This window comes from Syngnathoides biaculeatus, chromosome 20 (genome assembly GCF_019802595.1).
Source record: "Syngnathoides biaculeatus isolate LvHL_M chromosome 20, ASM1980259v1, whole genome shotgun sequence".
Lineage (NCBI taxonomy): Eukaryota > Metazoa > Chordata > Actinopteri > Syngnathiformes > Syngnathidae > Syngnathoides > Syngnathoides biaculeatus.
This window is the reverse complement of record NC_084659.1, coordinates 13,402,455-13,417,488: the sequence shown is the minus strand read 5'-3', so window position 1 is coordinate 13,417,488 and position 15,034 is coordinate 13,402,455. Positions and strand designations below refer to the sequence as shown.

General features: G+C 46.7%; 1 protein-coding gene across 6 annotated transcripts in view; it reads left to right on the top strand.

Annotated features, from left to right (window-relative positions):
• Positions 1–15,034, top strand: part of LOC133493130 (synapsin-3-like) — a 159,166-nt gene that overhangs the window by 102,593 nt on the left and 41,539 nt on the right. For all 6 annotated transcript variants that reach the window (XM_061806071.1, XM_061806072.1, XM_061806067.1 and 3 more), the window contains 3 exons: positions 2,159–2,594; positions 8,242–8,299; positions 13,046–13,137. In XM_061806071.1, coding sequence (XP_061662055.1) covers positions 2,194–2,594; positions 8,242–8,299; positions 13,046–13,137 — 551 coding nt within the window. In that variant the 5' untranslated portion in view covers positions 2,159–2,193. The remainder of the gene's footprint in view (positions 1–2,158; positions 2,595–8,241; positions 8,300–13,045; positions 13,138–15,034) is intronic.

Sequence of the window (15,034 nt, the reverse complement as noted above, 5' to 3'; positions counted from 1 at the left end):
CTCTCCAGGAAAAGGTCACAGAAAAGCCACCGACCTTTCCTCATTTATATGCTGGCACCCCCGAGTCGAGGTCAAAGACTGAAATCGGTTTTGAGATTGCTTGCGAGTGAACACGAATTTACTGGTAACGAGCGACGTGATGACAATGCAAAGCGCGAACGGACCGGTGACGGCAGGGGCGGGTCTCGTGCCGTATCTGCCAGATTAAGGAACACGGGCCCGCACGCGCTGTTTGCTCATCAGCGGGGATCCGACAGTTTGGGGGCGACACTTTTACCCTCCTTCTCTTCTTTGTCATTAGTGAACAAGGCCTGTTATTACTGTTGTGCGCTGCTCGCGTTCTAAGGAAGCCGTGGTCCAAAATAGACGGATCATCCAAGCTTTCTTCTGTCCAGGCTCGGATCTGCAGGGAGCCGCTCGCCCGCGGGCGAAAAAATTTCAAGCGCTCAGTAGCGATATGCGCAAGTCTATTTTCGGCATTGTTTCATTTTTTCTTGTGTGTATTCCTTCCAGATGCTGCCTACCTCATATCCTGCTGAATTGATTTTATTGACACAACTTTGCAGCTCATTTTTGAACACGGGCGCCCACCCAAATGGAGGTCGGCGCGCAATTTGACGACAGCTGTCATGTTCATTCGGGTTCCATCACCTTGTTCTTGTAGTCACTGGAAAATGCCGAGCGCTGCGGCGCAACTAACATTTGGCCGACGAGCGCCCACCGTGCAGCAAGGCGAAATCTTGCCGTAAGCCGTTCCTCCATCTACAAGACCTCCAGATGGCGATATGTTGTCCAGATGTAACGTTTGCTAATTCCACGCCATCAAACACGGGAGACCGCCTCCTTGGTAGCGGGGGGGGTTAAAGAAATAGCAAAAGACGCAGCCAGCCCCCCTCGGTAAGACAAGTGCTCCCCTCCCATCTCGTCATTTGCTGCGAAATTCCTCTTTTTAATGAGGTTTTGGGGCGTCGTCTGCCTTCTCGCTACTTTCTGACGCTTTCGCTTATACTCGTTATATAACTGTTTTCAGCACCCCCCAATCCCCCCCCCCCAAACGCGGCTCCCTCAGGGGCTTCTGTCTGCTCCGCAAACAAAAAGCTGCGAATCTGCTGTCCCAAGTTTACATCATTACCTCCGAGTCGTCTCCCAGCATGCACAGGAGAGTCCATGCAAGGCAGGAAAGTCACAGTGGCCAAAGGTGTTTATTTCCCCAAAATGTGTAAAAAAAAAAAAAAAAAAAAAAAAAAAAAACATTTTTAGACGGGTCAAGGGTATATACAGATATGAGGAATTGTGGTATCGGACATCAGTGACTTTTGCGTTCTTCAGAACAGATATTTTTTTAATTGTCTGTATAGTGAAACAACAACAGATAGACGTAGATGGATTTAATATGTCAAAAATGTAGTTCTGATGCTTTTAGTCGTCGTTATTTTGTCTGTTTACTGACAAATTGAGCTTGTCTGCACTGTATGTGGCTGGTAAAGCGTTGGCCTCACAGTTCTGAGGTCCCAGGTTCGATCCCGGACCCACCTGTATGGAGTTTGCACGTTCTCCCCGTGCCTGCGTGGGTTACCTCCGTGCACTCCACTTTCTTCCCACGTCCCAAAAACATGCAACACTAATTGGACCCTCTAAATTGCCCCAAGGTGTGATTGTGAGTGCGGCTGTTTGTCTCCATATGCCCTGCGATTGGCTGGCGACCAGTTCAGGGTGTAGCCCGCCTCCTGCCCATTGACAGCTGGGATTCAGCACTCCCCGCGACCCTCGTGAGGATAAGCGGCAAAGAAAATGAATGGATGAATGCACTGTATGTGTGAGTCAGGACATATTCTGGTTTATGAATGGCAACAGGTGGTTACACAGCTTTATTGTGCACCCTGTGGAAGAGGACGCGTTTATCATTATGTGTCACTGGCATAGATGGATGGACAAAGACGTTATCTGGAATTAATAAGTAATAATTTGGCCAATTTAGTGAAATTAGATCATTGCCTGTGAAAAAAAAAAAAGTTACTATCATGATCTTATTTGATTGTGTCGGTGTAGCTGTTGATGGTAATGGCCGTGAGTATTTATCGCCTGTGCACTGGAACTATGTTGGGGTTAGGATTAAGGTAACTCTAAGTGTAATCCTAAGTGTGTCTTTTTTCTGCAGGACTTTTTCCCAGCAAGCCACCGTCCCCAGTGACCATGAACTACCTTCGACGGCGCCTCTCCGACAGCAGCTTCGTGGCCAACCTACCCAACGGCTACATGATGGATCTGCAGAGGCCGACGCCGCCGGCGTCTTCCACCTCCTCCCCGGCCTCCCCGGCTACGGAGCGGCGACAGCCCCCGAGCGCGCCGACCCCGGCTCAGACCTCGGCCCCGAGCGCCGCCGCCGGGGCGGGCAGCTTCCTCAGCTCCTTCTCCAGTGTGGTGAAGAGCGCCCAGATGGCGCAGAACGTCGCCGCCGCCGCACACGCCAAATCGGCGGCGGCTGCGGCGGCGGGCGCGACCGAGGGAGCCCCGACGGGAAGCGCCCAGCCTCCGAAGCCTGTCGTACGCAAACCCAAGATCCTGCTGATCGTTGATGATCAACACACGGACTGGTGAGTACCTCATACTGTACAGTGAAGAAAATAAGTATTTGAACACCCTGCTATGTTGCAAGTTCTCCCACTTGGAAATCATGGAGGGGTCTGAAATTTTCATCGTAGGTTAGGTCCACTGTGAGGGAGATCATCTCAAAAGAAAAATCCACAAATCACAATGTATGACTGTTTTTTTTAACAATTTATTTGTGTGATACAGCTGCAAATAAGTATTTGAACACCTGCTCGAATTCTGACCCTCGACGACATGTTAGTCCGCCTTTAAAAATCCTGAATCAGATGCACCTATGTGAGGTCGTTAGCTGCATAAAGACACCTGTCCACCCCACTGTACACTGGGAGAAGACTCAGACTTGTAACATGGCCAAGACCAAAGAGCTGTCCAAAGACACCAGAGAGAAAATTATACAACTCCACATGGTTGGAGAGAGCTACGGAGAAATTGCCAAGCATCTTGGTGAAAAAAGAACACCATCCCTACTGTGAAGTATGGGGGTGGTAGCACCATGCTTTGGGGTTGTTTTTCCTGCACATTGTATTGTAAGATTTTGGGAAAACAACCTCTTTCTCTCATTCCGAGCATCGAAGATGGGTCGTGGCTGGGTCTTTCAACATGACAGTGAACAGCCAGGAAAACCAACGAGTGAGTCAGTAAGAAGCATATCAAAGTTCTGGCGTGGCCTAGCCAGTCTCCAGACCTAAACCCAGGGGGCTGAAACTCCGTGTTTCTCAGCGACAGCCCAGAAACCTGTCTGATCTAGAGAAGATCTGTGTGGAGGACTGGGCCAAAAACCCTCCTGCAGTATGTGCAAACCTGGTGAACCAATACAGGAAACATTTGACCTCTGTAATTGCAAACAAAGGCTACTGTACCAAATATTAACATTGTTTTTTTTCAGGTGTTCAAATACTTATTTCCAGCTGTATCACACAAATAAATCGTTAAAAAAAATCATACATTGTGATTTCTGGATTTTTCTTTTTGGATTATCTATCTCGGAGTGGACATGCACCTACGATGAAAATTTCAGACCCCTCCGTGATTTTTAAGTGGGAGAACTTGCAATATAGCAGGGTGTTCAAATACTTATTTTCTTCACTGCAGATGAAGACGTGTCATCCCACCATTTTGTCCACTAAGTCTGAAAAATGGGGCAAGCGGGGGCTTTTCCTCTCCATCGCACTTCTCCTTTGGATTTGTACGTCTCACGACGGATCGCAGCGTCGTGGTTTGATGTCGAGTGCGTTGTGCGAAACCCAGCAAGGTGACGCTCTGTCATGCCTCTAATCTGATTATTTCACCTAATTTTATCTGCAAGGAAGTCTTAAAATCACCATGGTAACGACTCCTTTGCTCCGAATCCGACAGAAGCGTAACCAAGAGGCGTGAATTGGATAGTTGGAACTTGGAGATCGTCTTTCAAGACGCGCGAGCACTTCGCTTATCGCCTAAGCCTGACGGAATCAATCAAGCGCTCTTCCTTTTCATGAATTGCTATTTTGTAGCCTGACAGCAGGGGAGCCTCAACCTCTACTGATGTGTTGCTCACTATTTCCAGCCCTCTGAATTAATCATCAGTCGGGATCATTACACAGCGTCGCTGAAGGCTCTGCGGGGATGGGGCCCAGGTTTAAAAATGATCACTAAATGAATCCACCCCGCTGGCAGCCATATGTTGAACATCGCGGGATTGCTCCGCGTCCTTCCCCGCGAGGAAGACCAGCTCCTTTTCGCTCAGCCCCCCCCCTCCGTTCGACGACCCCGCAGGGCTTGATGGTCCTCTTCACACCTCGCCGTTTTTCTAAATGGCTCGACAGAAGATCATCTGCCATCCCAGGAGCACGGTTGCGATCACGCTCGGCTCTTTTAAGGGAAGACGGCATTCTGTCTCCTTGTTGTGTTTCGACTCGGTCGTAAAATCGAGTTTTTATCAAAAAAAAAATGTGGCAGAGGATTGAGGGAACGTAAGCCCAACCATAATTGAAAGAAGACATGTCTTCGTATTTGTGTCCTGATGTTGGTCCTGGGAAAATAGCAAGATCCACTGAACATCTTACTCTGACATGATCAGTTTTTGTTTTGCATCCGAGCCATTTTTTTAACCTTTTTAATCGGTGCTGATCATTATTGTGAGCATTTAAGAACATGATCAGTCTCTTCATACAGATGGGGGTATCATTCATTCTGAAAGGGGAAATCCAGATCTTTGTATGAACAGTGTATCAAATAGGTCATGTAATATGTACCATATTTTGAAAATGTGATGTTAAATCCTCTCTCATTTAAGAGTGTTTTGAGAAGATTTTTATCGACAATTACGAATTTTCAGCCTCCGCCGAAGCTCGGCTAAAGGCCTCTGGCGCGGTCGAAAGCGGACCGCGAGCTCCGGCGGCAGGTCGCAAGCCGAGCTTCGACGTCCAGATAGGCCGTTGGCCAAGCTTCGGTGGCGGCGCAGGCCTTTAGCCTAGCTTCGGCATCCGGGGCTAACGGCCTCCGCCACCTGGAAGCTCAGCTCGTGGCCTGCCTTTGGCGCTCGCTCGTCAGACTCCGCGTCATTCCCGTCTGAAGAACCATCCAAATATTCAACATTAATTACAGCCACAGGTTCAAATCTGTATGGAAGTATTCCTCTGTCTTCCCGATCAACCGATACTGCTATTTCGTCGTCAGATGAGGATAAATCCGAGTAATCATCGCTGGCATAATGGTGTCACACGTAATCGAGCCTTTGTTGCGGCACTGTGCACGTCACACCCGTGCACGTGGGTCATGTGACTCGCGGAAATGGCGGCGCCCCTGAAAATTCGTAATTGTCAATAAAAATCTTCTCAAAACACTATTAAAAGAGAGATGATTTAACATCACATTGTCAAAATAGGGTACATATTACATGACCGATTGGATACACTGTTCTCGCAAAGCACTGGATTTCCCCTTTAATAACATTGATTTTAAAATGTTATGTCAGAAACTGGGAGCACTTGGAAGTGAGAAGTAGCTCCCGGAACAAAAAGGTTGCCGCAACCTGGTTTTAATTAACTGAGCCTCGCGTTGGGCTGCTTTCAGCCCCAAGATGTCTCGACACGACCACTCGGTGTCGCTGTTGTTCATCTAAAAGTGATTTGGTCTTCATAGTGTAGTGAAAATCACTCGCCAGCAGGTGGTAGTATTTCCTTGCATCTGTGTTTTCAATAAAATGATTTCTACCTCTGCTAAATTATTGTTGAGGCCCGGCTTGACTTGCTTCCACGAAGAAAAGCAAGTACACGATGTACGACCCTCGGTAAAAGTACTTGACAAACGGGGAGTACTTTTAAGTATTCTGAAGTCGTTTTTAATGCAGACGTCTTGTAGACGGTCACAGCTGAATGTGTGATCCTTGAACCAAGTGACGAAAAAGACGAAAAAAAAAAACAGTAGGGCAAATATTTGCCTGGTGCTTTGGCGACACATCCGCGTCATGACTTTGACCGTCACACTTGAAGGACAACGTCAAACTTGCTCCTCTTGTTTTGTTTGACTGATGGCCTTCACGTATCAGAATCGAGCTGACACTGCACCCAAATATGGTTTATTTGCCCTCACATCCGATTCCTTTGCTGTTTCTGAGCGGCGTTAACTGGAAGGCACGGCGGACATCCGTCACTCTGTGCCTGGGGACTGAGTTCTCCTCCTGGGCATTCCAGCCGAGTGGCAGGGGTCTCTGGGGAAACTCTGTTCCCTCCTGACAGGCTTGGCCTCTCGTCGTGACCGGTGCACAAAAGCGTTACACAGCGCCAATGCAAAGTCTCAAAGAGCATCGCTGCCATCAACAACAACAACACCCCCCCCCCCTCCCAGCTCTCCCACACCTTTTTCTTTAATTCTTTAAAGCCCCCCCCGACATCTTTCCCGCACTTGCTATCCATCTCTCCGGGGACAAGACGCTAAATGCCCTGCCAAGTATCTGTCCCCGTGTTTGGACTTCGGACTTTCTCTGAAATGTTTTCACTGCTCGGTGTAACTCGCAGAACAACCGAAACCAAGTGTGCTTTAACGAGACGGTGGAAGAACTCCAGATTTTGACGGACGCTTGAGCGCACCAGAACAAAATTAACACACGATGCTGACCGGGTTAGCCAGGAACAGCCGGCCGCTACACCGGCACTAACAACAGCCAACTAGCTACTCTCGTGCGCCGGCTCCCACGTCACTCACCAGGCCAGGCCTCGCCTTTTAAAGCCACATGCGTGCAAATTCACCGATCATATAGTGAAGACTCTGACCCAAGTGAAGAACAGTAAGACTTTGCATCTCACATGCACATCTGGTTGTTTAATGATGCAAAGTCTTTTAATTTTTTGTATTGCAGGGCCTTATTCCTTCCAAATCCATGACATCTTTTTTTCCAATTTTCCCCAAGCAGTCCTCGCGGTTGTCCGAGTAAACCGCAGATCTCTCTCCTGAAAGAAATACTGCCGATTGTTGACGGCTGTGATTTTTGCGGGACTCGACTCGTACACGAAGTTCTCCACCAAAAGTATCCTCCTGGTACAAATAAACCGCGACAGAGTTTACATAGCGGGCGTGGGCACGAAAAGGAAGGAAATTCCCGGCCTCTGCCCCCGGGCCCAATGTTTACATGTGAACGCGAGCGAAGCCGAGCTCCTTGTAAATCAGCGCCGTCGCTCCGAGTGACGACACGTTTTGCAATATCTCCAAAGACATTCCAGTCGTGTTCGGCCAATAAGCCTCCCGGATGGGCCGCACTCCCTCTCGGCTGCGGTGGGCCGGGGTGACGGGGAGTGGGGGGGCACCGCGAGTGCAGTATGTAGGTCAGATACGTTGAAGATTCACGGCTTCCAAAATTACGACGAACGACGCCTTAAACATTTAAATCTCGACAGCTGCGAAAATTTATGGATGACATCCCCCTCGGTGACTGTAATAAAGGGATAATGAATGTACCTGAAAGACATGCGGGGGGGATTGAAAGTGAGCGAACGAGGGGGGGATGGCGTCAGGGAAATCGTGTTTTCCTGCGAACGGGTCGAGAGGCAAATCCCAAAACGGCTTGTCCCAGTGACCCGAGACCCTCCAACATGTAGCGGGGATCCTGGGCCGTATACGCACGGCCCGATCGCTCGAAGCTTTTGACAGATTGTTGGCAGTCCCACGGCCGCGAGGGGTGTGAGAGTTCAACGCTGAGGACCCGGGACACAACGTGCCTATAAATACGACACAGCTCATTTCTGATAAAATGCACATTGTTCATTTTTTGTTTCATTAAAAAATCTTCTTCCCATTCCCACTCAACTCTTCCTGCATACTCATAACCGATCCAAATAGTTGTCCCCGTCAAGCACCTACGATGATGATTAATAACATTGCTTTGCCAGGGAATTCAGTTTCCTCCAAGCACTTGTACTTTCACGTGCAGTACTCACGGAAAGTATGAGCTCGCAAAGGTATTTTGGAAGGTCTGTTTAAACGTCTCCTCCTGTCAAATAAACAAAAGGTTATTTTGGGGTTGTTATGAGTCACCGTGCCGTTTCTCCAGGGGCACCTGAGGCACTCGTTTATGCAATTGTGTTTTATACTGCTTCAATAAATAGCCTGCGATTGTAATTTTTTTTTTTTGTCTCAACATGTGCTTCCTTGCAGGGCCAAATATTTCAGAGGCAAGAAACTGAATGGGGAATATGAGATCCGTGTCGAACAGGTGTGTACGAAAAAAGGTATTCGGCGGCGTGTGTTATGTGCTGTGACGTCCGTCATGTGCCTACAAGTAGCTGGCAAAATTGAGATATGAACATTGTATGGTAGGAGTCATTCAATTTACAACAAGCAAGAATTTTTCAACTAGAATTTATAATTATTCATTAAACAGGGATAAGAATGTTCTGCGCATTATTTTCAGTTGAAAATGTAATTTTTGTGAAACGTGTAAATTCATTGAGGAAAATTTGGGGGGGTATGGCTTGACGCGGGGCGAGGCTGTGATCAAGACCATCTATCGGCAACACTCGTCGTGAAATCTGTGTGACAACATTCTGATTTCCGGCAGAATTTTGGCGGTATTTCATCGGTATTTTCACTCTGATGTCACTCTGAAGCATTCTGTTTACTACGACATAGTTATAACTTATAGACATACGTCCTCATATGTTATCGAGCGGTCTGCAAGTTTGTCAGTATGGCAAAGGTCCTGGAGCGAAAAGATGAAGACTGTGCCAGGGAAATTGATAAAAACCACGGGGTAAAAAACCGTTTCAGATGGACGTTGCTTTAAAAAAAAAAAAAGCGTAACCGTTCAGATTGGAACGAAAACGATATCGACATGTCTAACCGAACACGTGCAAAAAGTGGACGCTCCCGGGAAAGTGCTGTGCACTCTGGGTTCCGATATGAGCAATAAATATCCAGGTCATATCCAAATCAGCAAACACAAATGTAAGTTGGACGTAAATTTCTCAAATATTATATTATTGACAACTATTAATACGATTAGCCCGATCTGTAGCACTGGCCCTGCAGATCACGCATTTTGTCACTCACTCAGTCCACATTTTTACGTCTGAAGTTAGGCAAAATTATTTTGGTTGTTTGGACTCGTTTTTTCAAGTTTTCAAAATATTATGATTGCCTTGTATTTCCACTGTTAGAAGTAACCAGAGGTCACCATTTAACATTGTGTTTTATTAAAAAAAAAAAAAAATTCGTGCCAACAGGGGGCGCACCCCCCTTTGAAACCCCACCCACCCAGAAGGCAGACATTTTCAGTGTTTTTCCAAATTGGTCATTCTCATCCCTGATTAAAAAAAAAAAAAAAAAATACTTCAGGCTATTTATTTTCTTTTGGCATTTACTGTCAAAGTAAACATACATAAAAACATTTGGGGGAAGGACGTTTTTTTTTGTCTTCCATCGTCAGACTGAATTCAAACAGGCCGCCAGTATTACTTGTACCCGTGCAAATACGCACACAAATGCGTCTAGACGTACGATATTTACAGTGTGTACACAACATTTAATTTACCTCCACTCGGTGCTTGGTCATACATCTGAAAGCCATTGTTGAGACTTGTGGTGGTCTTTGAAACGGAGTGGTGGGTTTTTATGAGCAGAGGTGGGGGTGGGGGACCACATAAAGTTGGATTTTACAGTGTGTTTGCGCAAATCTCGACTGTTGTGGTCGCATTCCCTCTTTTGGTGTATCGTTTGGCATGTGCGTCCTTCTGTGAAATGTGCGAGGTTTTGCGGTGCAATCCTGGGGTGTCACCACCGTTGAGCCCTGATTTAAGAAAAAAAAATAATAATTAGGGCCCTTAAGTCCGTGAGTGAAGGGGATCAGAGCAGGTATTGCACCATACTGGGTTGGGGGGGATGAAGGTGACCTACTTAGATCTTGTTGGACCCTCTACTGTTCCCCAGAAGCCCTTCAAGTTGACGCTAACAAGTCGGCTGCCAATTGCTTTCATCGGCCGCCCGTGCATCTTAATGAAAACGTTAAGGTTGGAAGCCGTTCCCTGCGCGGAGAATGGACGAAGCCTTTATTGGTCTCATTTCGCAGCTCCTAGCTTTTAACGTCTCCTTGCATAAATATCCCAGGGACTGGCTTCCGGGGTGGCGGGCATTGAAGTTAGCATAGATGAGAATCTGGATGAAGAGTACCCCTGAAGAAGGGGGAGTTCCACCTGGCGGGGGTGTAAACCTCTGCATTATCCGGACTGCTTTCTGCTTCAGTCTTGACACCTCGCAGGCAATCTGTTCGATATCTGCAACCGTAAAGCGTTTGGCTGGCATTTCACCGAGCGTAGCATGTGCAGAAATTCCTTCCGGATGCACAAAATCGCCACGTCAAAGCTTCACTTTTCACTTCACTCTTTACAATTCCTGATTCCTCCTTCCCAACATTTTTAGCATTTGTATTTTACTTGGAAAACGTCGTTTCATGCTGTACTCAAGACGGGCAATTTTGTGCGGCAGTTAAATGTACGTTTCTTAAAACTTGTGGTCATTCCGAGTTAAAAATATAATAATAATTGTTAGGGTCGCACCAAGATTTGAACTCAGATCACGGCATTAAGAGTGCTAACCACGACAACCGAGCTCCTCCGTTGAGATATTTGGATGACTTCAATGACGGCTCTCAAGATGGCGCCAAAACCCTGTCTAATAGATAAGTAGAAGTCAATACACAAGCAGTTTTTTTTTTATTCAATTAGCTTTCAGTCGTCAGTCACTTTAAACACATCAAAATTAATGGAAAGTTCAGATTTCACAAACAGACGAGAAAAATAACCGAAAGGGGAACTTTCAGGTTATCGTATCAACACCTTTAAAAAAAAAAAACAACCAAAACAACAACAACTGAATTTCTGAATAGCTGGCGGATCACTATACATTAACTGATCCTGTTCCAGCAAAAATTATTTTAGTTTTAAAAACATTTTAACAGCCTCGTTTCTTCCATTCCATCCCCCCCCCCCCCCGACATTTTGGCCCAAAACTTAATTCAGTCTGCATTATGGGGGAAGCATTATGCTTGGGAGCAGTTGTCCTGCGTATCACTTCCTGTTTTCCTTTCCCAGGGCAAACGCCGGTCCAGGACGAGCGTTTGAATGCGTTGCCATGGCACCGTGAAAAGCCTCCCAACCTAGCTTTTCGGGCCCCGCCACGGGCCGCGTCGTCCGTCAATGTAACTGCCGTCGCTCCGTCGCGGACGACGTTGGCGTGGGCCTCGGCAATATTTTGCCCGCTCTGACGGGGGATTTGCTTGGCACGATGCAAAGATGGAGATCGCATCCGCAAGCGGGGGTCGTGTTTGTGCATTTTTGCGGTCAAGGGACTGGGAGCGCACACGCTCCTTTTCTGCGGGAAGCACATCATGCCCTTGAAGCAAATTGAGTGTGGCTGACTCTTCATTGTCGTCCCCCCCCCGAATAAGGCAACGGCGGGCGTTTACCCGCCCCCTTGCTCTTCCTCTGCGAGTGACACACATTCAAATGAAAAGCAGTGGGTGTTATTTTCTCTTTCACTTTCATGACATTGGATCATTCTTTTCACAGATGACGCACATCCTCATCCCATCAGAAAATACTGCAAAGTGTATTTCTATGTTTTTTTTTTCGTTGATGAAACTCCATATAAAGCTCGGCGAAGCAGGCTTAATGCGTCAAACGATGGTCGGCGTATGAAAATGGGCATACAGGGACGGACTTAACTTGTGTGTATTGGATGATGAGGTTGAGCACGGGGTCGACTGGAGGATTTATATAAATTGCCACATTCATGGCTCAATATACTAATCAAGTGGACACATGCCAAACACCAAACTAACGCTTTCCATCTATTCAAGTTTATTGTCAAAAGAAACATAAACAAAGGGAATTACGTGTCACATATTTAAACACTCACAAGAAGTCAGTTGGTCTTAATGCAAAAAAAAAAAAAAAAAGGAAAACTTGCTTACAAATGGCATCGGTTTTGTGGTCATTAAAACACTATTTGAACACAAATGCTGATGAAACACATCTAGACGGACACGACCTTACCCCTTTGTAGAAAATTACCAATACTCCTGCACCTTATTGAATCAGTTTAGTCAGCGCACGGCAGAAGAAGCACAATGTGCATTGAATAAAAACGGAACGTGTTTTTAGGATACGTTCAAATTTTGAATTATTTTGTGAAATTAAATATTGACCTACTCTCAAACAGCTCCTCATCATTCAAACAGGGCAAAGTTAAAGTTTTTCGTTGATGAAACTCCGTATATAAAGTGTGGCGGTCGGCGTATGAAAGTGTGCATACAGGCACGGACCTGTTGCATGTATTTGATGAGGGGGCTGAGAAGGGGGTCGACTGGAGGATTTACATAAATTCCCACATTTATGGTTCAATATACTAACCAACTGCACACATGCCAAATGCCATACTAGCGTTTTCCATCTATCTAAGTTAATTGTCAAAAGAAACATAAACAAAGAGAATTACGCGTCACATATTTAAACACTCACATGAACTCAGCATTGGTTTTTATGGCAACAAAAAATGGAAAACTGGCTTACAAATGGCATCGGTGTTGTGGTCATTAAAACACTATTTGAACACTAGTGGTGATGAAACACATGTAGACAGACACGACTTGGAACGTGTCTTTACGATATGTACAACGCGATCGTGTCAACTGTCATTTGAAGTCCTTACCGGGAGTCAAAGGAAGCCGGTCTTAAGTCTTTCTCTGGAGTAAGGGAGGTCGAAGACTGAGAACAACCTTATTTGCCTCGCGTCACATGCTCAGAAGTGTGGCTGGTTAGATGAATTCAATTGCGTCCGATGTTCCATCTCATGAGCTGTAATATTTTAATATCTCAGCGCACTTTTTTGTGCCACAAAACCAAATGAAGCGAGGTGTTGTTATTATAGGGTGTAAAAAAAAAAATCCTTGTTTTTCCTTTCTCAGGCAGAGTTCTCAGAGATCAACCTGGCCTCGTACGTCACTTCAGGATGCATGGTGGACATGCAGGTCAACAAGGGGGGTGCAAAAATGGTCAGGTAGGCAAAACTCACTCTCTCTCCCTTCACACATGAAAAATGTTTTGCTGTCACGGGGATTTTGCCGGTAATTAAGGACGAGTGCACGGTTTCCTGAAATTCCAAATGGGGAACAATGAAGGACCGACAAGGGGGATTTAGGCGAGATTCAGCATTTTAAAAAAAAAAAAAAAAAAAAAAAACAGCAGTCAAAGTTATATTTGGATTTCCTCGCTGCGACGCCGCGCACCACCGATGTTGCAAAATGTGCGACTGAGCACACGTTTGGAAAAATAAACGCTCAGAGCGACGGTTGGCCCGGGCCAGTTCGCGGCTCCGACGGTAGCCGCGTTCCGACACGTGAAACCGTGTATTTAAATAGACTGTTATGTTAAATCAGGGCTCAAGGAGAGTGCTGATCAGCTGATCAGGGTGGCAAGGATGACTTCATCCTCCGCCCTAAACCTCATGTGACACTTTATGGGTTTTCCATCGTTTTGAAAGGACTGGCAGTGAGCAACGGCGGCGTAATGAGAATTGTCAACAAGCGGACGACGGCAAAAACAACTTGCGCAGCGGATTTCGCAGCCGATCGGTGCACGAGTCCTCTCTGGGGTGACGGGAAGCTGGAGAGACCTGAAAATAATTGTGGTTATGTAATCTGGGAAATCTTAATTCATCGGCGCGTTCTCTTTGGATTTAATGAGTCATGCCAAAAACGGGTCCTCTTACAGAACGTTTGAATTCTTCCGGCTTTGGCCTCGACTTCACTCCCCCCCCCGCCCGTTATCTGCGGTGAAAGTTGAGGAACCAATTGCAGCCGCCGCGCGGAATCGAGCGAGATGAATCGCAAACTACGAACCCGGCGCCGGGATGGCGTCGTTCTGCCTCGTCAAAATTGACATTGAGGCGATTGTACGCGTGCGCGTCGCATAATTTCCGCGTTATCGCCGTCATGATAGGGAAGGCAAATTGGAGGCAGATGGTGTGACTGCCGCCTTGTTCATGAGCAATGGCGCTCATTGTCAAACCATTGCCGTTTTATGACTCTGCCCTTGTCTACGGAGAGCACTGAACAAGTCGACGACAAACACGTCCTCTAAAAGGAAGTTTCGAGTCCAAAACCGAGGTGAAAAATCCACCCCCGCATCCAAACCAGTCCCCGACAACCTTGATAGTGTTTTTGTCGTAGATTACGGATGCATACAAAGTCGGTCTTTGATAGCAAAGCATTACATTCGCAGCCGGAGGAATGTCACAGAATGCCGACGGATAGAACAAAGTCATAACACCGATTTCTCAAACAAACAAAACGCCTTTCCGCCTGCTTTTCTTTATTTTTTTCCGAGAGGCTGCGAGAAACGGAACGTTCCGAAGTCTTGCACTTTGACACCGAACGGCGTAGTCGTGCCTTTCGCGTGCCTCTCGAGGCTGCCGCGACCTTTGACTTCAGTCGGCAAGACGAGCTCTTGAAACTCCTACGGGGGCGTCAGCCGACTTCAATGCAGTCGTGATGTACGCGTTCAAGAATCTGCCGTTTATGTTTGAAAAGCGGTGAACCGATGCGTTGTCCGCATGGACGAGTTGCGCATGTAAACTGCCCTCCACCTTTCCTCCATCCATCCATCCATCCATCCATTATCTACCGCAATTTATTATTATTATTATTATTTGTGTGCAGCATAATAGCTCAATGCTGCTTCACCATGTTTGCGCTCCACTATTTGACCCGAGTCAGTCGATGTCAGAGCTCTACTGGGTTTGTTATTCCGTAAGCATTTCTTTCACGTATTCAGGACCTAAATCGTTTCGTGATTTGTAGACCAGTAGCAGAACTTTAAAATCTATTCTCAAGCTGACTGGAAGCCAGTGCAAGGACTTTAGGATTGGAGTTATATGCTCTGACCGCTTTGTTTTG